The 21,301-nt window shown below is 41.8% G+C and overlaps 1 protein-coding gene across 6 annotated transcripts in view; it reads left to right on the top strand.

The window, feature by feature from the left end:
* Nucleotides 1-21,301, top strand: part of RCBTB1 (RCC1 and BTB domain containing protein 1) — a 42,726-nt gene that overhangs the window by 142 nt on the left and 21,283 nt on the right. For 2 of the 6 annotated variants that reach the window (XM_075919069.1, XR_012900677.1), the window contains 3 exons: nucleotides 16,258-16,431; nucleotides 18,002-18,152; nucleotides 20,145-20,311. In XM_075919069.1, the coding sequence (XP_075775184.1) occupies nucleotides 16,306-16,431; nucleotides 18,002-18,152; nucleotides 20,145-20,311 (444 nt within the window). In that variant the 5' untranslated portion in view covers nucleotides 16,258-16,305. Of the gene's footprint in view, nucleotides 1-13; nucleotides 173-2,810; nucleotides 2,901-4,153; nucleotides 4,207-16,257; nucleotides 16,432-18,001; nucleotides 18,153-20,144; nucleotides 20,312-21,301 lie in introns of those variants that run through there. The other 4 variants (XM_075919065.1, XM_075919068.1, XM_075919064.1 and 1 more) reach the window with 4 other exon arrangements.

Here is a 21,301-nt window from a genome sequence, read left to right as displayed (position 1 = left end):
GTTGGGCGTCTCGGTCCGTCCCGTCACGTGATCGGGACCGGCCGGGGCTGGTCCGCGCGCTGCCGGGGTGGCCGCATCCAGGTGCCTCGTGGGGCCTTCGGGACAGCAGCGACCCTGCCCCCCTCCGCGGGCCGGGGCTCGGCCGGGCAGGACGCTCCTAGCTCCCCTCCAGGTACCCTGCGGCGGGGCTGCGGGCGGCGAACGGACGCGGGGCAGGCGGGTACCGGTGCGCGGGGTGCGCGTGTGGGGCGGGCGCAGTGTCTCTGCCCACGGCAGCCCCGCGTGAGCTGCTCGGGGCCCTTGGCTCCTGCGTCGCTCGCTTTGCTGGCGCTGGACCGGCAGCTGCTCCGCAGACGCGCTGGCTCTGCTCCGACGAGTTTCGGGGCGGAGGGCAAGTTTGGGGTGATGATGGGGAGCAAGGGGGTGACTGGGGAAGGATGTGGGGGTAGCTGCTGAGGGCAAAGCCTTTGACCCCGGGGAGCCCCTGTGGGGGCGCCGGCTCCCCCTTCCCTGCCGTATGTGGCAGGTTGCCTTGCCTATAGCTCTTTCCCGGCGTTGGCTGCACTCTCCGGAGGTGGCTGATTTTCAACGCTGCTGTGCACGGAGCCTGCGTTACAGCTCCCGGGCTGGGATGTGGTTGTCACAGATGATCCGTGCTCTGGAGTGACTCTGGATCGAGACGCGTGGTCGGAGCAGGTTAAACTGTGTCCCGCGGGTCAGCGCTGGGGAAGGGCGGGGGTGTTTTCTATACCGGGGGTTTGGGTAGCTTTTCTTCCACACACCCCGACATGCATGCAGACATGTAAGGAGGTGTGTGTGTTTGCTTTGTATCTGAACTAGTTCCTTGGATGCTCAAATAAAACTTAGGGGAAAAAAGGGAAGGAAAAACACTTCACAAAGCTTGATACTTAAGCTCACAGGTGAACAAGCGTCTGTTAACGCCCAGGGATTTGTTCCAGAGACTGTCACAAAAGAAAAGCAAAAACTTGGGTTTGTATGATATAGTTGACTTAAACCCTGAACTCTGGGAAATTCAAATTGAAATTAAGGCTGACACTTTGCCTAGGGCACTGCAGCTGTCCAGTGGTGTGTGGATGTTTTAACATATATGGTATGTCAGTCATACACTGTTCTCAGATCTCCCCCTAACTAGAAGAATTGTGCTATATTGGGCTTTAAAGATGAAGTGACAGATGTTACCCTTTCACTGCACTGTAAGAAATTATGTTTTTAGACTTTGTAATGCTTTTTTAAATTCCTTGCACTTTTCTGGAATGTGAATGCCTTATGACATTCTAGTATTTTTTTTCTGCATGTCTTTCAGTGTTTCCTCTAATCTTTTCCTTTCATGGGCAGAATAAATGTGTTTATGTGCACCAAGGCATGTGCAATTAGGCACAAACAAAAAAAAAACCTAGCTGTGCGTGATCTGATAATCAGGTGTGGGGCATAAGCACACAGCTTGCAGTGAACATTGGGCCTTCTCTTCCTTCACTGAACTTTTAAGTATTGGCCTTTCTGTTCTGTCCCTCGTCCTACTTGAGCTTTCTCTTAATCAAGAACCTCAATTATTGTACCCATCTTTCTTTGGAGAATTCCATAGGATTCTTCAATACTTGCTACTGCATAGATGGATGATGAAATAAAGAAGTCTATTTTTGGATGACATAAATGACTTCTTCACTCTTAATGGATGAATATTTTATGACTGCAGTATTCATAGCTTATAAAGAAGTAGGCAAGGAATCAAACTAGTGTTATCTGTGTGGCACTGCAGAAGACTAGAAAGTCAGTTTCTTGCAGAAGCCTTGAGTAATTTTCCAGTGCTTACCTGAAGCAACGGAAAGATTAGAAAATACTTCATTTGTCAAATGTACTACTAGAGGGATGTTTTCTGCAAGGAGTAGTACTTCATTTGTACTGAAGAGAGTAATGCTGGTAATTAGTCACAGAAAGATACTCAACACTAAACCACCATGCTATTTTGCTGTGATAGCTGTATCATTTCCAAATGTGAGTAGTAAAGATAACAAATATTTCATTAATATAATTTAGAGTACTAATCTTGCATAAGATGTGCAAAGAAACTGTTACATTTACTGTACAGATTCTGCACTGTATTAGGCAGTATAGAAGTATATATCTTTTTCACCAGAGTCCTATAAGAATGTAAGGTTACAAAAAAACCTGAGAAGTTGTTCTCTTGTTCCTGGTATGCAAATGTCTTATTCTAATCCTGAGCACAGATGTTTTTTAAATTAAATAAGTGCTGGCTTTCTATAGCGCTGGAACTTAGATTGGTAACAAGTTCCAACCTCTTCTTGAATTTTTCATCTATGTAGGAAACTTCCAGCATAATAGTTCTACCAGAACTCTTCTCCTTTCCCCCATCCATCCCCCCCACAGTTATCAGTGCTTTCTAGCTAAATATTTTTGTTTAGCTTGCTTATCTTTTTTTGTTAATAGTGGGGCTTGCCTTCTTTCTGCTCTATGGAAATGAAGGCTTTGGAGGTTTCTGTAATAACTCTCTCTTCAGGTGACATCTCTGCAGAGGTTGTTCACCCTTGCTTTTCATCTCTTGCAGTCATGGAAAAGTTGTGTGTAACGTTTTCATATGGTTTCTACTGTAAACTCTTAGTCTAAAGAATAGTTTTTTCCATATAAAAGTTTTTCGGATCTTACTTTTAAATAATATTAATATTGAAGTTCATGCAGAAATAACTGTGATACAAATATAATTATAGCTTTCATTGGTTGTTAAAGGATCCTAACTAATTAAAAACAGCTTTATCTTTCCGTCATACATTAAGCTGCAAAATCTAGAAGAAGTCTTGAGCCATGCAAAAGCCTTTGAAGGAATATAAAATAAAAGTGGGATATTGCACCGTTCAAGACTACAGGTAACCATAATTAAATGTGCATGTTTTGAGAACCAAATCCATCATTGGCCTTCTTGGGGGGGGGGGGGGGGGGAAGAGAGGAGAATCCATAAAAGGGACAAACATTTGAGATGTCTGAGAGAGGCTCTGAAAACATTTTCCTATAATTTAAAATAATTTCCTCTCTGTTTCATCAAATTGAAACAGATAACTGTTTTAGGAGCTGTTAAAGATAGTCAGACCGCTTCATCACGTAATGATGATGATTCGTCTTTGCTTGGATTGAACTGTTGCAGGATTGAAGTACAACTGAGGGAAAAATTTGAAGTGGGTATATCCATCAATACATTAGCAAATGCTCAAATACATTCTAAAAATAGAAATATTTTTCTCTAAACTTGTTGGCTATGTCTAGATTACGAAAAAGGGATGCAAATTAGACGTATCGCAATTGCTAATGAAGCGGGGATTTAAATCTCCCCCGCTTCATTAGCATAAAAATGGCTGCCGCTTTTTTCTGCATGGAGCTTTGCCGGAAAAAAGCGCCAATCTAGACGCAGATCTTCCGGAAAATAAAGCCTTTTCCGAAAGATCCCTTATCCCTCTTAAAATAAGGGATAAGGGATCTTTCGGAAAAGGCTTTATTTTCCGGAAGATCTGCGTCTAGACTGGCGCTTTTTTCCGGCAAAGCTCCGAGCCGGAAAAAAGCGGCAGCCATTTTTATGCTAATGAAGCGGGGGGGGGATTTAAATCCCCACTTCATTAGCAATTGCGATACGTCTAATTTGCATCCCTTTTCCGTAAAAGGGATGCAGTCTAGACACAGCGGTTCAGTTTGTCCTCTTGGATGTTATTTGTAATAATAGAAAGTATACTGTCTTCATGCAGAAGTGCATTTCAGTTGATTATGTCCTTATAAGCACAATTGTATTCATCTGAATTATAAAATGTTAGAAATAATTTAAAAAAGTCAGTTAAAAGCATTTTTTAAATATTTCCTTTTATTGACTTTGTAAGAGGACAGATGGGGACTCCTAAATGGCCAAATGATCCTTCTCCATATCAGCTTGTAAAATATTATGAAAAGCAAACTAATGAAGAGAACTTATGAGCAGTGGTCTAGTTGAAGTTTTTGAATGCTTTTGTTTTTCAAAGTTTATTTGTATTATTTTTTGTTTTACTTATCCAAATGTATACAGATTAAATATCTGTATTTTTCCAGATGTTAATAAAGATACTGGAATTAGTTTCTTTGACTTTTTTTTTTTCAATAGGATGTGTAGAAGCTTCAGCTTTATTCCCTACTGGACTGTCCTCCCCTTGTTTGGTAAACACTTTTGTTCATTTCTTTGCATTTCAGTGGAGCTGAAATTAACACAACTCTTTGCTTTTTGTCTTTGTTTGACCACTAGAACATTGTATCACTTCAAAGATGTCATCACAGCCCTGGAAATGGGGTTGGTTAATTTATGCTTCTTCTGGCTAGTTCTGCCAGAGTGCAACACAAAACATTGCAGGTCCTATATATTTTTATTTTAAATTAAACCTTTTGAAAAGGCCTAGAAGTGAAAATACTAATCAATTCATGAGCTATTTATCCAGGAATATCTTGATACAGAAACTTTTTTAAATGTGCACTTCAGGTGTGATGTTGATTATGATACACAGATGAAGTTCAGAATTTTCCTAGATCCTCCTTAAAACTGATTTTTGCCATGGTACTTTCAAATCCTGGTGTGTTTTCACCTGTAATGTCTTCTCTGGCATATATATAGAAAGCTTAGAATATAAGCTCTTCAAGGCAAAGATTGTCTTTTCTATGTTTGTATAGTATAGCACAATCGGCTGAGGTCTCTAGGGGTTACCACAATACAAATAAATAATAAACATTACCTTTGTTGGAAAAAGGATTTGAAAAAGATAACACTACATTATTTGGGTATCCTGTTCCATAATTTATCATCGTATGGATGGATTTTGAAGGATGAAAATTCATCCCTACACTTTTATAGCTGAGTAGCTTCTTCTGGACTGTTCCTGCAAAAATAAAAATGATAATACAGCTGCTCCCCGACTTACGGCCACCTCCACTTACGACCATCCGCACTTATGACCAAAGCGGTCGTAAATGTGGATCCAAGTTACGAATGGCAATCCGCGCTTACGAACAGCGCGGTCGCCATGTAATTCTATGGGATCCAAGTTTCGAACAGTTTGAGTTACGGACGAAATGTTGGTCTGTAACTTGTTTGTAACTCAGAGAGCGGCTGTACATGACTTACCTAGAGAGCTGTGCACCAGAATCTGAGGTTCTATTTAGAACATGGTGAAGCTTGGAACAGTAATAATATATTGTAAATTGTCTAGTTCCTGTAAGGTTTGCTTGTCTTAACCTATTGTCAGAGGATTCAGAAACCAAGTGGGGCATTGCTGTGATTACAGATGCAACTATAAGCTAATTTCCAAAAAAAGTTTTTATTCTCCTATAAGGAAGTTTTATTCTGTTCTTAGAGCAAAAGAGTATACTTATGATCTGGTTGGGAATTAATTTTTCCTTGGACAACAGAGGATCTTGTGTACAACTGACAGCTTTTAAAACCGCTGGATACTCTTAAAGCTGACAGCAGTAGGTCAGATATTGTGAAATGAGCTTTAAAGGAAGTGTTTTATTAATTTAGACTTCATAAAAAACAAAAGAGCTCCTGAAATTAATTTAAAACAATGCCAATTCATAACAAAATATTGTAGCAAATTGCACCATCTATTGGCAGTAGTTAATCACTGCAACAAAGAAGGTATATGGGGAAACCCACTATTATAAATAATACTTTCATATTACCCAGCAGGCAGGAAGTTAATTAAAATATCTATGAGGCTTTAATTGTTCACTATTTCAGAAAGATTTGGGGGTTGTGAATTTGTAAACATAATTATAGTGAATAGTTGAGAGACAAACTAGAACTTCATAGGCAAAAGATTTGTTTTTGATGGGAGGGAAAGAATTCTTGTAATTATTTTAAGATGTAATGGTGAGCAATGTTCCTTGTACTCTTTTCTATCCATGTGCAGATTTTTTTACAGGTGCAGAATTCATTTGTTATGTGTATGTGCTAGGGATATAAAATCCCATTTAATTTAACGGGTTAAACAACCAGTTAACCGATTAAAGGGAGGCCGAGGTGTGGCATGGAACATGCCTGTCAGCAGTGTAGCTGGAGCAATCTCCTGCCCATGGCAGCTAATCAGAAACAGTAAATATTACCTGCTAAGGGTGATTACCAGTTAACTGGTTAACGTGTCACATCCCTAGCATTTGCTAATGTGCATCGCAGAGGGATGTGAAGGACTAGTTGCTTTTCCCCCTCCCCTTTGCTGCCTCTATCAGAAAGAGGCAGCAAGTTGCGGAGAAGAGGTGAGGGTACTTCAAAGCGGCAGGCCCTGGGCTCCACGCAGTGCTGCTGCTTTGAAATGCCATGTGCAGCCTGGGGCCAGATAGGGTGTCCCTAGGCTGCACATGGCATTTCAAAGCAACAGCTGCTGCATGGAGCCTGGGATCAGCTGGGGACTTCCCCACTGACCCCGGGCTTCATGCGGCGCTGCCACTTTCAAATGCCACAGGGAGCTTGGTGTTAGGCTCCTCGTACTGTTTCAAAGCGGCAGTGCTCTATGGAGCCCAGAGTCAGCGGGGAGTCCCCAGCTGATCCTGGGCTCCATGAAGCACTTTTGCCTTTGAAGTATAGCACTAGCCCTATAGCTGTTGCTACACTTCAAAGACAAAGGCGTCCTAGCCACTCATTGAATAGTTGATGCAAAATGCATTGACTACTTGATTAGTCAATATTTAACATCCCTACCACCAACAGAAAGACAAAACCTAGCTGTGGGCACTCTGCTAATCAGTGAGATGGCATTTGATTCTCTCTTGAGCAGCTGATGAAGCACAGAGCTTATATGGAATGCTGATGGTGAGACTTAAAAAATCCCAGCATGGCTTTTGGTCCTAGTTGAATAATGTGCTGGAGTTCTTTTAAATACTATTCCTATAGATGAGAAATGCAGTGGCTCTAATACATCTAGACTTTTTTAAAAGCATTTTACAAGATTCCCTTTCAGATGTCAGTGGGTAAAATTAGATTATATGATGTGGAATAGAAAAAGTAATCTCAGATTGAGAGAGGGGGGAAATAAGAGAATCAGAAATGTATCTTTCTTGCATGATATACTCAAATGGCACATCTAAGAAGTTCATTTTACACTGTTCCCAACATGTGCTATTAACTGTAATTGGTTTTCTTAATGGCTAATGAATTCTTAGTCTTCCTAGGAGTGTGTTTTACACTGCTGTCTTCAGTTATTTGCTGCAGTAGCCAGGAAAGAAATATCAATGTTAATAAATCTCACTCTGAAGGTTTTAAAATGAAGATTTTAATATTTGCAATTAATGTTGGGAGTAGTACACAGAAAAACAATGTAGCTGTTCTTTAAAATATTTTGATCATATAGGTGGTAGCACATTAGATGGTAAATTGATCACATGTAAGATACTAAATATAGGAGCTACAGTAAGGTTTAGTCTGTTCTTAAAATTAGAAGAGAACTGTGAGCACCTTCTAACTGTGAGCACCATAGTTAGGTCAATCTATCTCCAGAGTACATACAGCTAGGTCAGAGGAAGAATTCTTCTGTTCAGCTAGATACTGCCTCTTGGAAAAGTGGATTGATTACATCAACAGAAGAACCCCTAGTCTTGGAGCTGCAGCCATGTTGCTATAGTTCTTGTAGTTTAGAATTAGCCTTGACTATACAGATTGCTAAATGTAGAGATGTTAAAATGCTTTTAAACTGGGTCCCCATGGAGCTTCCCTCTCCCATCAGAGGCAGCAGTGCAGGAGGGCCGGCAGTTCCTGGGGAACACACTTAAAAGCTGTCTCCTCATACTGGTCTCCACCTCTCCCCTCCCCTGTGCTGTCTATCATTAAAGGTTAACTGATAAGCCCAGGCTCATTGGTTAACCGTTTACATGTGTACTCTGTCATATTCCCAGACTAAGAGGTGTACTGCCAACACAACAGACAATTGATTCTGGGCAGACAAGGTGAATCTGATGCTTCACTGAGCCCTTACACCTTCTTTAGGTATTGCAGTGTAAAAAGTTGATCTTAGGAAGAGATCCCTCTTATTCTTCAAAATAATAGGCAGACGTAGCTTTAATTTCATTCCATGTCAGATCAGTTTGTAATCTCTTATCTATAGCGCTTTGCATCTTTCAGTAGTTTTCTGGTCTTTTATTGCTTGTGTGTATTGCTATAGCTTTCACTTCCAGTATTTTTTCCTTTGTGCTAAATAGTGTGTACATGAGTCTGTCTCTTGAATCATGTGGATAATTAGTCCGCAAATATGCCAAATAAACTTACAAGTTGGACATTAATTTGTAGGACTTTTTAAGGGTTTATCAGCTCTGCAGAAAAAGACCAGTGGCAGCAAGTCTCTAGGTCTTGATCGGAGCTTGTGCTACTGGGCTTAAAAATAGCAGTGTAGACATTTGGGTTAGGGCTGGGACCTGAGCCTTCAGACCTTCCTTTCCCCTCCCTTCCTTCCTCACTCGCTTTCAGAGCTAATCCCCAGCCTGAGCCCAAATGTTTACATTGCTGTTTTTAGCCCTGTAGTGTGAGCTTGAGTCAATTGACCCAGGTGCAGAGACTTGCAGCCTTGGGTCTTGTGTGGCTTTTTCTTTTTTTCTCTCTTCAGTTTAGCCATATTTTCATAGATCACCATTTCACAGATAGCAGTACATTTTGGGTTGAAATTATTAGTTGCTGTGAGCCTTATAACTCATCTAGTGAAGAAAGGTTTTGCCACAAGAAAAATTTCCTAATGGCTTTTATAGGCTCTGCCAACTTCTGCTTTGTTAAAGTTAGGAAAATGGCTAAATGTGTTTATTCCAGGAACACAAAAGGAGGAACTGACTATACATATATACATAATTGCCAAATTTGTGCATGTAGGAATAAAGCCTAATAGGTTAAGGCCAGAAGGGTCTGTTACAATGATGTGTCAGACCTTCTAAATAACACCAGGGAACCCTTTGAGCTAACATGTATATATGGCAGAGGAACGTAGTTGCTGAATTCATCTTTTTGTCTGTAAGTTACAAAGCACTTAGTTTAAAAATCCTATATGTAGTTGTCTTGATAGATACAAAATATCAGGGGCTGTTTTGTTTTTTAAATTAGAAGCAAATACAAAGAACATATTGTCTGTAGCTTAGGATGTCTAAGATTTATTATCCTCCAGTAGGCCTGCTTCTTTCTTCATGTAGAGTAAAGAAGATATTGGACGTCAGTGCTAGAGGAATTCAGTATTAATCAAAGCAGATGGTGTTCAAAGTCAAGGTGATGGTTTCTAAGAAATGGTGTGATAGTAAGTATGGTATGATGTGAAGTTTAAGTTTACAGATTTATTGAAGTTGGTAAATCATTCCAAAGGTTTTTAGATTGTGGCAACTAATTAGCTCCCAACTGATTAAGAGGGTTTGAATACAAACTCATTGTTTAGCTTTATTAATTACAATGCGGTGTAGGTCTTCCTGCTGCTTATTTTTGAGAACTTTGTAAAAAAGCTTTTGTGGAATCAGTAATAATTATATGGAGATTATATACTTGAAATCTAGACCACTGACTGGTTCTCAAACTGGGATACTCCAGGAGGTCTGTGAATCATATGTGGGGCCCCTGCTGATTAATATCTCCCCTTCCTTCCCAGTGCCTCCCATATGCCGTGAAACAGCTGTTCAGCTGCTTGTAAGAGGCATTGCGAGGGAAAGGGAAGAGTAGGCTTGGGGTATGCTTGGAGGAGAGGGATGAAAAGAGGTGGGGAAGAAGAGGAACAGGGGTGATGTGGGAAAGGGTTGAATGGGTCACTGAGCACCCCTGGTGAAAATTAAAAGCTGCAGTGGGGTCTGCAAAAACAAAAAAAATCAATCAAAATGAGCTTCCTCAGGTTGCTAAAGTTTGAAAACCACTGACATAGGCCATAGTTATCAAATATAGTTGCCTAAATTTAGGCTCCTAAATCCATGTGCAAGCACCTAAGTTATTTTTCAAGAGTGCTAAATATCTAGTAGCCTCCGCTTGGGTACTCAGCGCTCTTGAAAATGCGGTAGGTACCTTTAGACTACTATTTTGAGAGATTCTTTGCTGTAGTCAACTTTAAAAAACGAATCAAAAGTATTAAGTATTAAGTTTGCTATGGAGAGGTCTGCCAGCTTCTGTTTTCTTTTAAAAGGTTAGGAAAATGGCTAAATGTGTTTATTCCTGTTACTATGTAAATATCCAGGAACACAAAAGGAGGAACTTACTATAGTGGAAGTACAGTTAAATGCACAAAGTAAACAAATGAAATAATCACAAATAACTTTTGCTCTGTTATTTTAGGTAATGTTTGCATTATTGGTTGCTTTTCTTTCCTCTTTACCTGATGTTGGAGATGTCTCTTTAAAACATATACATACGTGCATGCTTTTATGATTTTATAGCCTTTAAATATTTTGTCAAAGTTTTAAGGATAATGTTATGGTTTCACAACTTTTTGCATTAAAAAACAAACACTCCTCCCCACCCTATTTACATAAACTGAGCATTGAAACTTGTCCTGTATGTTGCCCTGCAATTTCACTTTGAACCTTAGGGTCACAATTTACCTAGTATGGCTGCTTATTTAGGACTTTTCTGCATCAAATAATTCCATCAAAATATTTCCACTGGTTCAGCTCGTTGAACCATTTGGAATTGCAGCTAGTAAGGGATGTGAAGGGTAAGAAGAAAAGTTTCTGCAGGCATGTTAGCAATAAGAGGATGGTCAGGGAAGGAATGGGACCCTTAATTAATGAGGGAGGTAACCTGGTGATAGATCGTGGGAGAAGCTGAAGTACTCAATGCTTTTTTTTGCCTCTGTCTTCACAGACAAGGTCAGCTACCAGACTGCTGCATTATGCAACACAGTACAGGAAGGAGGAGGGTAGTTGTCTGTGGAGAAAACAGGTTAAGAACTACAGGCAGTCCCTGAGTTACGCGGATCCGACTTATGTCGGATCCGCACTTACGAACAGGGCTTTTCTCACCCCGGAACTCGCGGGCGGCGGGACCACCCAGATGCGCAGTGGTCCTGCCACTGCGTCCTCCGGGGCGAGAAAAGCTGCTCCAGGTGTCCCTGGTCTGCTGGGAGGGCCCCCAGCAGACCAGGGACACCCGGAGCAAAGCCGCGGAGGCGCCCCCCCCCCCACCAGACCAGGCTTTTGTTGTGGACGCCTGGGGTAGAGCAGCTGGGGTGCTGCTGGGTTGGTCCTGGGGGGGCCTACCCGGCAGCGCCCCAGCTGTTCTGTCCCAGACTCCAGATTCAGCCGCTGTTGAAACTGATCAGTGGCTGATTCCAGGAAGCTGGGGGAAGAGCAACTCTGCCTTGGCTTCCTGTAGTCAGCCCCTGGTCAGTTTCAGCAGCAGCGGCTGAATCTGGAGCCAGTTCCGAGTTACGTACAAATTCAACTTAAGAACAAACCTATAGTCCCTATCTTGTACGTAACCCGGGGACTGCCTGTATTTAGAAAAGCTGGATATATATATATACATCCATGGGGCTGGACCTAAGGCATCCAAGGGTGCTGAGGGAGTTGGCTGATGTGATTACAGAGCTATTGGCCATTCACCTTGAACATTCATGGTGATTGGGTGAGATACCGGATGATTGGAAAAAGGCAAATGCAGTGCCCAGTCTTTAAGAAGGGAAGATGGAGAATCCAGGGAACTATAGACTGGTCACTATCACCTCAGTCCCCAGAAGAATCATGGCGGGGATACTCCATGATGGTCAACATGGATTCACCAAGGGAAAGTCGTGCCTGACCAACCTGATTGGTTCTGTGGATATGGGGAAGGTGGTGACTTTAGCAAAGCTTTTTGATACAGTCTCCCACGGTATTCTTGCCAGCAAGTTAAGGAAGTATGAATTAGATAAATGGACTGCAGGGGGATAGAAAGCTGACTAGATAGTCAGGCTCAATGACTCATTGTCTGGTTGGCAGTCAGTATCAAGTGGGTGCCCCAAGGGGTCGGTTTGAGGGCTGGTTTTGTTCAACGTCTTTATTAATGATCTGGATGAAGGGATGGATTGCACCCTTAAGCATGTTCTCAGATGACACTAAGCTAAGGGGAGAGGTTGATATGCTGGAGGGTAGGGATTGGGTTCAGAGTGACCAAGACAAATTGGAGGATTGGTCCAAAAAAATCTGAGGTTCAACAAGAACAAGTGCAGGACTCTGCACGCGGGACAGAAGAATTCAAGGACTGTTATAGGATGGGGACCAACTGTCCAAGCAGAAGTTCTGAAGAAAAGGACCTGGGCATTACAGAGAGTGAGAAGCTGGATATGAGTTAAGAGTGTGCCCTTGTGGCCAAAAGGCTAATGACATATTAGTAGGAGCATTACCAGTAGATCCAGGGAAGTGATTATTCCCCTTTATTTGGCACTGGTGAGGTTACATCTGGAGTATTGTGTCCAGTTCTGGGCTTCGCATTACAGGAAGCATATGGATGCATTGGAGAAAGTCCAGCGTAGGGCAACAAAAATGATTAAGGGGCTGGAGCACATGACCTGTGAGGAGCGGCTGAGGGATTTGGGCTTATTCAGTCTATAGAAGAGAAGAGTGGGGTGGGAGGGGGATGTGATAACAGCCTTCAAATACCTGAAGGGGGTTTCAAAGACAATGGAGAGGGACTGTTCTCAGTGGTGGCATATGACACAACAAGAAGTAATGGTCTCCAGTTGCAGTGTGGGAGGTCTAGGTTGGATATTGGGGGTGAAAAAGTATTTCCTGAGGAGGAGGGTGAAGCACTGGAATGAGTTACCTAGGGAGGTGGTGGAATTTCCACCCCTAGAGGTTGAGTCCCGGCTTGACACAGCCCTGGCCCCGCTTCTAGGAGCAGGTTCCACTCAATGACCTGCTGAGGTCTCTTTCAGCCCTATGATACTATGATGACCGCTCTCCTTATAGTAAGGTAGCTTCTGGCATCCTTACCATCAGTACCAAACTAACTCCTGCAGCTGAACTAAAATAGTATCAGCAAGTGTGAGGGAGTCACCGGGCCCTGCACCCCCGTTTGCAGCCAGATGTGACTCTTAGCCAGCAAATAGAAAGGTTTATTCGTTGACAGGGACACAGCGTAGACCAGACTTGTTGTTAATGCAGGAACCAGAAGCAGACAGTACAATCCAAGTTGGGAATGGAGGAGCCCAGAGCCAGCGCCCTGGGCCCCTCCCTGCATCCTCCACCATCCGAGAGAGCTCACACACCCAGAAACTTGTCCTCCAGCCTGGAGTCAGCTCTGCCCCCTCCTTTGTTCACATCCGGGATAAGGTGTCACCTGGTTGAGCCTGGGTCAGGGGAGCAAGTTACAGGACAGCCTGAGCTATTGTTGTGTACATGCTAAGATGGGGCAGCCTTCCCCTCAGAGACAACACTCAACATTCCCATCCCCAGCCAGGCACCAGTGCAGTGCCCAGGGAAACCGAGGCACATGCGCACACAGTTACAACAGAACAGGACCGTAGGAATCACCTACAATGTAACACAGTGAACAGAGCGCAAACAATCCCCACTATGTCACAAATAGCATCAACGGAGAACTTGTCGGTAAAATTCTGTGTCGTAGATTTGGCCTTTGGCTCACTGGAGTTCCCTTGCTCGGTAATTCTTTTCTTTTTCACCTGTTGTAGACTTTTGAATCTTTTGGAGTTAATGCTGTTAATTACTATATTGCTTGTGTTTTTTATTGGATGTAGAAACAAAAAGAAACGTAGACCACAATAGCTGCATCAGAGTTTTAATAATCTAAGTTAACGTTGTATGGAAGAATGCGTGACCTATTTTAAATGCAGACCTTAATGAAGAGTAATTCCATCAATTTTCATACACTTCTATGGAAGTCTGTTATCTGTATCACAGTAACATATGTAGGTCTGAACTAAGATTGTCTACTCAGCATGTCCTTACCAAGGAGTTTATGCTATCTTACAGTCTTTAGCACAATATGGCACCAAAGGGGAAGCAAGAACACAAAGATTTGAAGAGACAAGCTCAAGATCACACAGTGCATCAGTGGCACTTGCTTTGTAATGCTTTTAAAAGTTCTATCAACTGGTCAGGATGGCAGATATTTACATTTCTGACTTCTGAAGTACGTGTATGTGTCACCTTTTCATTTTTCTATTTTGAGCCTACAAATGGTCCCTGTAGTTTTAAAACACAAATCAGGCTATTAAATCTTGAGGATTTTTTTTGAGTGTTGTGGTAAACACATGCATCTGATGACGTGGGTCTTTGCCCATGAAAGCTTATGCTCCAACACTTCAGTTAGTCTATAAGGTGCCACAGGACTCCTCGCTGCTGTGGTAAACAATAGTAAAGATAGTTTTCTCGTAAGCACTCTATTGTTCAGTGTTTGAACATTTAACTAACTCTTCATTCTCCATAAGGCATAGGCAGGGCTCGACAAATCGCTGTTTCTACTCGCCTGTGGCAAGTAGATTTCAGTCGGTTGCCCTGTTTACCGGCGGCACGCGCATGTGCAATGCGGGTCTTGCGCATGCGCAGTGCAGGGCTGGCAAGTAGATTTTGCGGCCATTTGTCAAGCCCTGGGCATATCTAATAAGTGTATTGCCTATTTTACAACCACATAAGTACTATCAACTTCTGGCTCCAGATTAGGAATCGATTTCCTTAGTTGGAGTCAGTAGTTGATGTGTTTTACTCTGCGTAGGAAGACCCTCCCATAGGAGAACCTCTGAATAGGAAGCCCATATATTTTTCCATTGACTTCATTGAGGTGCATCTAGGGACTGGTCACCAGCAAAGGTGAAATACAGGGGTCCAGTCACTCAGGATGACTTCCTGGGTCAGAGCTATGGATGATAACTGAGAGCTGTACCATTGTGAAAAGTTGATGAACTGTGAACAGCAGTACTGCATTGAGTAGAATGCAGCTACACAATCTGATTTAGTGTTTTTTGTTGTTGTTTTTTTAAAAAGTATGTGTAGGCTGAACTTGTTGAGGCTACCTTTAGTTAAGGTTGGTTGATACTTGCATTATAAGAACCTGTCTTCAGTTGTTTTGTAACTCTTAAACAAAGTTTGTTGAACTGTTTGTTGAATTTTTGAAAACTTAAGACTAAAGCAGTTAATCTATTTCCAAGTATGAGTTGAGCAAACAATGCATCTTTGCAAACATTTTTCCCACAATATTAAAGAATCATTTCATTGAAGAGCTATAGCACTTAGAATTTGGAAGAGATATTGTGTGCTGTTAGCGAAGTGCCTTTTCCTTCCAGTGCTGAGTACATATTTCTAATTTTAAGATGCAGTTTGGGAAGAGCATTGTTCTGGTTGTATGTTAGAATGTTCACAGATCTCTTCCCCCTCCCCCTTCTTAATGTTCTAACTCATTCTGAGAGTGTGGCTATAAATGGGAGCATCAAGCTGGTTGCTGCCTCACTTCCTGCCAACTGCAACAGTGAACGTACACAGACGGTACAGATTGCAAGGATCCATAGATATAAAATCTGTCCATACCTGATTAGTTAGTAGTTACTGATTTTTAAAGTAAGCTAGTTTTAGAAACAGGTTTAGATTAAGTTTCAGTTTACAGTAAATTACTTATACAATAGCATGGCAGATGTGAAGATCAAGAAAGGGTGTTTGTCACACCCGGTTGTCTTCATGTCATCCAGTGTGCATGTTCAGTACTGCAATGTCTCGGAGAAAGGCATTCATGTTTGTGGTGTGCTATTTGGGGTCTTTCTCAGGCCCATGTTACTAGACAAAACTTCAAGCTGCTCTGTTGCAAGATATCTTGTTGATCAAGCCTCTTGGATAAGATACTTCTAAAGGATCTGAAATCAAGGATGGGACACCTAAAGTGTCTTGAGTACTTCACAATTTCAGCCATGCTGGATTGGGAAGTCTTTGGCTTTGTCATCAAGATTCAATTCCAACTAGACTAAGCTTTCTGTTCCTTACATCTTCCAGTCTAGTGCTGAAGGGGTGAGAAGGAAATGGGACAGTGGTATTTGGGTTTGAGGTTGATTGCACTTAAACTGAAAATGTGATCTTGTGGTTAAAAAGGTTGTAGACCACTAATCTAGGAGTAGCTTATTGGTTCTTCCTTGGTATGTTATACACATCTTATATAGGAAGAGAATATTCATCATTAGAGAGACTAATGTCCTTGCAGTTAAATTTTAAGAACTTTTTTCCTTTGCTAACGAAGAATATCTTGTACCTTTTATTGGGGGAGAAAAATTGTTAAAAGCTTAATTTTTCTAATTACAGCAGAAATGTCAACTTACGTATAGGAATTATATTACCATCAACATCGTCATGGTGGATGTAGGAAAGTGGCCAATATTTACCTTGCTTTCACCTCAAGAAATAGCATCTATTCGGAAAGCATGCGTGTTTGGCACGTCGGCCAATGAAGCTATATACATAACCTATAATGATGAGGTAAGTCTATAAGAAAATGAATTATATGATCTGTTTTTTGATGTAATTCTAACCCCCTTGTAATGCTTGTAAATAAACAGCCTACAAAAGGCACTATGCAGGAAACTGTGTCTCAGTCTAAGAATGAAAGTGGTGAAATGATTTGTAAATATTTGAAATCTTGCATGAGGACATAACTGGAAAGAGAGTGAAAGGATTCATAACAACACAGACTTAAAAAAAATATTTTCTTATCTTTTCTAATAAACTTGTTACCTAAACTGAGACTCTTTACTTTTCATTTCACTTGGACAACTGAATTAGACTGGTCACTTTCTCTTCGTGGGTCTCCTACACTTGCACACATTTAAATTCAGTAATTCCTCATTTAACATTGTACCAGCTTAACATGTTTTCGTGATAGCATGATTTTTTTTTTTTTTTTTTTTTTTTTAAGGGAGCGTTTTTTGAATTACACTACTGTCCCTGGAATAACACTATTTCCCCAGCCGGCCTGTCGCTGGCGGCTGCACGCGGCGTCCTCCTCCTCCTCCCTGCAAAGCGGCGGAGGGTTTGCCACTCGCTGCGCTGTTCCCTGCTGACTCCCCTCACCAGGAGCCTTGCCCCCTCTCATCTACCCCCGCCTGCAAGCCGGCGGCTGGGTTTCCCCACCTGGCCCATCGCCAGCAGCTGCTTGGGGCTTCCCCCGCCACCCTGCAAAGCGGCGGACGGTTCGCTGCTCACCGCGCCGTTCCCCAGTGACCCCCCTCCTCTTCCCCTCACCGGACACAGTGCGGGTCCCGGCACACCCGTCACAGGGGCATACTCCCAACCCAGTCCCCCTCCCCTCCCTGCTGTAACCCAGTCCCCTTTCTTCCCCAACCTTATGTCCTTGTCCCAACAGACACCACCGCTTGAAACGCAACCCCCACCTTTTCCATTATTTTCAATGGAAAAATTGACCCCGCATAATGTGTTTTCACTTGACACCATCATTTTCTGAAACATATCTATAGTGTTAAATGAGGAATTACTGTATAACCAGACAATTATTATGGCAAATGTTAGAACTTATTATACTTATCACTCTTGGATAGAGCAGGTGTAATACAAATTACTCTCCAGTTCAGGATACAACCCAGCTAGAGATATCCTTATGAATTTAAATACCATTTTTATTAAAATATAATTGTCACAGCTTTTTATGGAAGGAGTGTGTTGCCCTAAATAAGATTAAACACCCAAAACAAGGAGATATTTGGATGCCTGACTAGAAAGCATGCAAACATACAATAAAAACACTTCAGTACACATTTAAAGACCTATGATTTTTCAGAAGAATGATTTCCATTAGGTTTTGTAAATCTTCTGCATGTATTAAACAAAAATCTAAATTTTGAATCTAGAACTAGATGTAGAAAACCCTTTGAACTAGCACTAAGTTCCTTGGATGAAATCTTAGCCTGATTGAAGTTGATTTCAAAACTCTCATTGACTTCATTAGAGCCACATTTCACCCCATTTGTGAGTGTGTCTCTCCATAAATATGAATCTTAATAGTTTAAAATGCAAATTATTCTTTTCCCTCCAGGTATTTGTGTTTGGACTAAACTGTAGTAATTGCTTGGGAACTGGAGATAATCAAAGCACAATAGTACCAAAGAAATTGGAAGCCTTATGTGGGAAGAAGATTAACAGTCTCAGTTATGGAAGTGGACCACATGTTATACTTAGCACTGAAGGTAGAAAACATTTACTACATGAAATAATGAGTTGCAAATCCTATCAGGGTTAACTAAGAATGGAAGTGGAGATATGTCGGAAGATTCTACTTGGCCAGCATTTAGGTTTGTGTTGCTCTTCTGGGCATTTTTATCCTCCGCCAACAAAATTCAAAGGCCAGGTCTCTCAATTTACGTAGAGCATAGATTCACTTAAGTCACTTAAAATAGCTGAGGAACTGGCCCAAAATGTACCATGATGGACATGCTTAATCTTCCCTCTGGGAAGGAGGAGCCACAGGCATTACTAATTATCAGAACTGAATGATCAAATAAACTTTTCCAAATCTGGTGACCATTGGAATCAAATAGTATATTCTACTTTAGTGGCAGGTAATTTTGCAATACAGAGTGGCTAGTAAACAGTAGCAGGGCATGAATGTATTTTACACTTTGAATGTAAAATTGGAAACTGGACTCCAGCATGAAGTTGTAGAGATTATTGGCTGACTATTGAGGTACTGCTGATTAAATTAAGGGTCCTGATTTGATGGCTTCAAACCATAGCATTAGACTTTTCCTTGTTTTTAAATGGTTGTTTAAACTGACAAATTTAACTAAATTCTTATGTGCTTGTAGTATATGGCTTTAAGCTTCTGCAGTATCATGAATAAAATGAGACTGCTCACGCTCTTCTCTAAATTGTTTGCCTTGTTCTTTTAGGAGTGTTGGATTATGAGCACATTGAAATGCTTTGCTCATTTTTTTTTCTTGGATTAAAAATAATCAAAATTAGTTAATATGGACTCATTTGAATGAGTCTTCTTTGCCTTGAATTGACAAGAGGCAAGATAGAATCTATTAAAAAAGAAGCCAGGGGAAAGCAGAAAATCAGAGGACAAGCAGAGAGGTTACTTGGGAAATTCTCAATGTTGAAGAATGTTGAGTTCAAGGAAGAGAAGGAAACTAAATGGAGTTTAGGAAGTGGCCACTCAGAATTGCTTCTTGTGTGGATTTCCTTATAAAAAAGCAAATTCCCATCTCCAGGCTTTTCCCCACTCTGGCACACTGGGTGCAGAAGATGGGGCCTGCAAGGGACCTTAAATACCTTGCTTCTATGGGCTCTGCTTTCAAAAACTCCCTAAAGTCACAGATTTACTGACTTTGGGGGATAGCTGCCAGCATCAAATGATTTAACCCTGAAAACCAAGAAGGAATACTTGAATTCCTTCCCTGGATATTCCTAGCTCTTTTCCCCCAAGAGAGCTTGAAAAAAGAAGCAAAAATCACAGAAAAATAAGCTGTGTCTCTGATAGCTGACCTCCAAGCTAGACAAACACAGACCTCCTATTACCTTCCAGAACCCAACAATCAAATAGTCACCTTAAAGATTATTTTATTAACAAAACAAAAAGATATATTTGATAAAGCATACTTGGTTGCCAAGTGTTACAGAGCAACTAAGAAAAGAACAGATGAAAAAACAAATAATCATAGTTCTTCAGACTGAAACTTAAATGGTGAGTTGGGGAGGGACACATAGATTCACACAGAGACGTTTAACCAAAATAAAGAGAAATACTGATCGCAACTAACTGCACGTTTTCCCTCTACTCATGATCCGTACTTCAAGGCCTAGTTCATTCCCATGTCCAATATTTCTTATGGGCATGGTAATACTGATTACTGCATCTGATTCCTTTAGCCCTTAACTTAGAGATGTTTGTTTAAAAAAAAAAAAAAAAGCAGGTAAGGTATCTAAATACAATTCAGATGTCAGCTCTGTATTGCCATTGGTTGTTCTGTCCCCCTGCCAAAACCCTTGCTAGTTACCTGAGTTTAACACCTTAGTCACCGGGTGTTGGTCAGCACTCCTCCATCACAATATCAAAAGCTGGTTTGTGGGAAATAGCTTTTGTCTGTATTGTTCAGACAGTTGACATCAATTTTACATTAATTGTATTTACTGGAATTGGTGAAGGTGATATCACAAACATATGTGTTTTTGTACAGATGGTGAAGTTTATGCTTGGGGACACAATGGATACAGCCAGCTTGGGAATGGAACAACCAATCAGGGCATTACTCCTATTCAAGTCTGTACCAACTTGCTAATTAAGAGGGTGATTGAAGTGGCTTGTGGCTCTCATCATTCTATGGCCTTATCATCTGATGGAGATGTAAGTCATATTTTCTTTTAACTTGGAGTTCATGAAAGGAACCAGATTGGTAGAAAGGACTTCAGTCTCCAAAGCTGTCCATAGTACTTTTACAAAGTAACTTTTCCTACGCTGCCTTACCAATGTGCCTCAAACCTAAGGCACTGTTTCACTGAAGGTGTGAGGGGGTTGTTCATTTCCAGGCCAATTTTAATTCTTTCCTAAGTGATTTGAAAATTGTGAGTCGTTTTTTTTTTTTTTTAATGCATTGGACACACTCAATAAGACTGAAACTGGAAAGTAGCAATGTGAATGGTTAATCACTGCCTGGGAGCGTCCCCCTTGCCATGGGTGGAGGGCTCCCATGGCACCGAGGCCAGGAAATGGTGGCAGCCCCCAGGGCCTGGCAGCTGAAATGTTTAACTGATCCTGTGGCGGGGGACTGTGGCTGGAGTAGTCCCCCTTCCCTGCCTGGAGTAGGATGTAGGCGGTGGGGTGCTCTAGCCTGGCTGGTTCTGCGGCACAGCTGGGGTGACCCCTGTCCTCACTCAGGCCTGGGGCTGCGGACATGGCTGGGGTATTGCCTAAGGATGTTAAGTATCGTGTTATTGACTAATTGAATAGTTGATACATTTTTGCATTGACTAGTCGATCAGGCGGTACTGCTCCTTTGAAAATGTCCCCAGCTGATCCCACGTGGCACTGCCCCTTTGAAACGCTGCTGCCACCTGGAGCAGCTGACCCCAGGCTCTGTGCGACAGTGCCGATTTGAAATACCTTCCCTATTCCACCTCCCCTTTGCTGACTCTATCAGAGGCAGCAAGTGGCGGGGGAAGCAACTAGTCGACTATCCTGTCTACTATCTGATAAGCAAATGCTTATTGGATAGTCAACTAGTCCTTAACATCCCTAATCCTGCCTTCCTCTACTTGATATGCGACATGGCTGGGGATGCTGGGATAGCCGGGGCTGCCTCTGGGGCCACTATGGGTCTGCCTGCTGCTCTGTATG

This window comes from Pelodiscus sinensis, chromosome 1 (assembly GCF_049634645.1).
Source record: "Pelodiscus sinensis isolate JC-2024 chromosome 1, ASM4963464v1, whole genome shotgun sequence".
NCBI lineage: Eukaryota > Metazoa > Chordata > Testudines > Trionychidae > Pelodiscus > Pelodiscus sinensis.
Note: the sequence above shows the minus strand (reverse complement) of the source record. Positions and strands in the feature narration are given on the sequence as shown.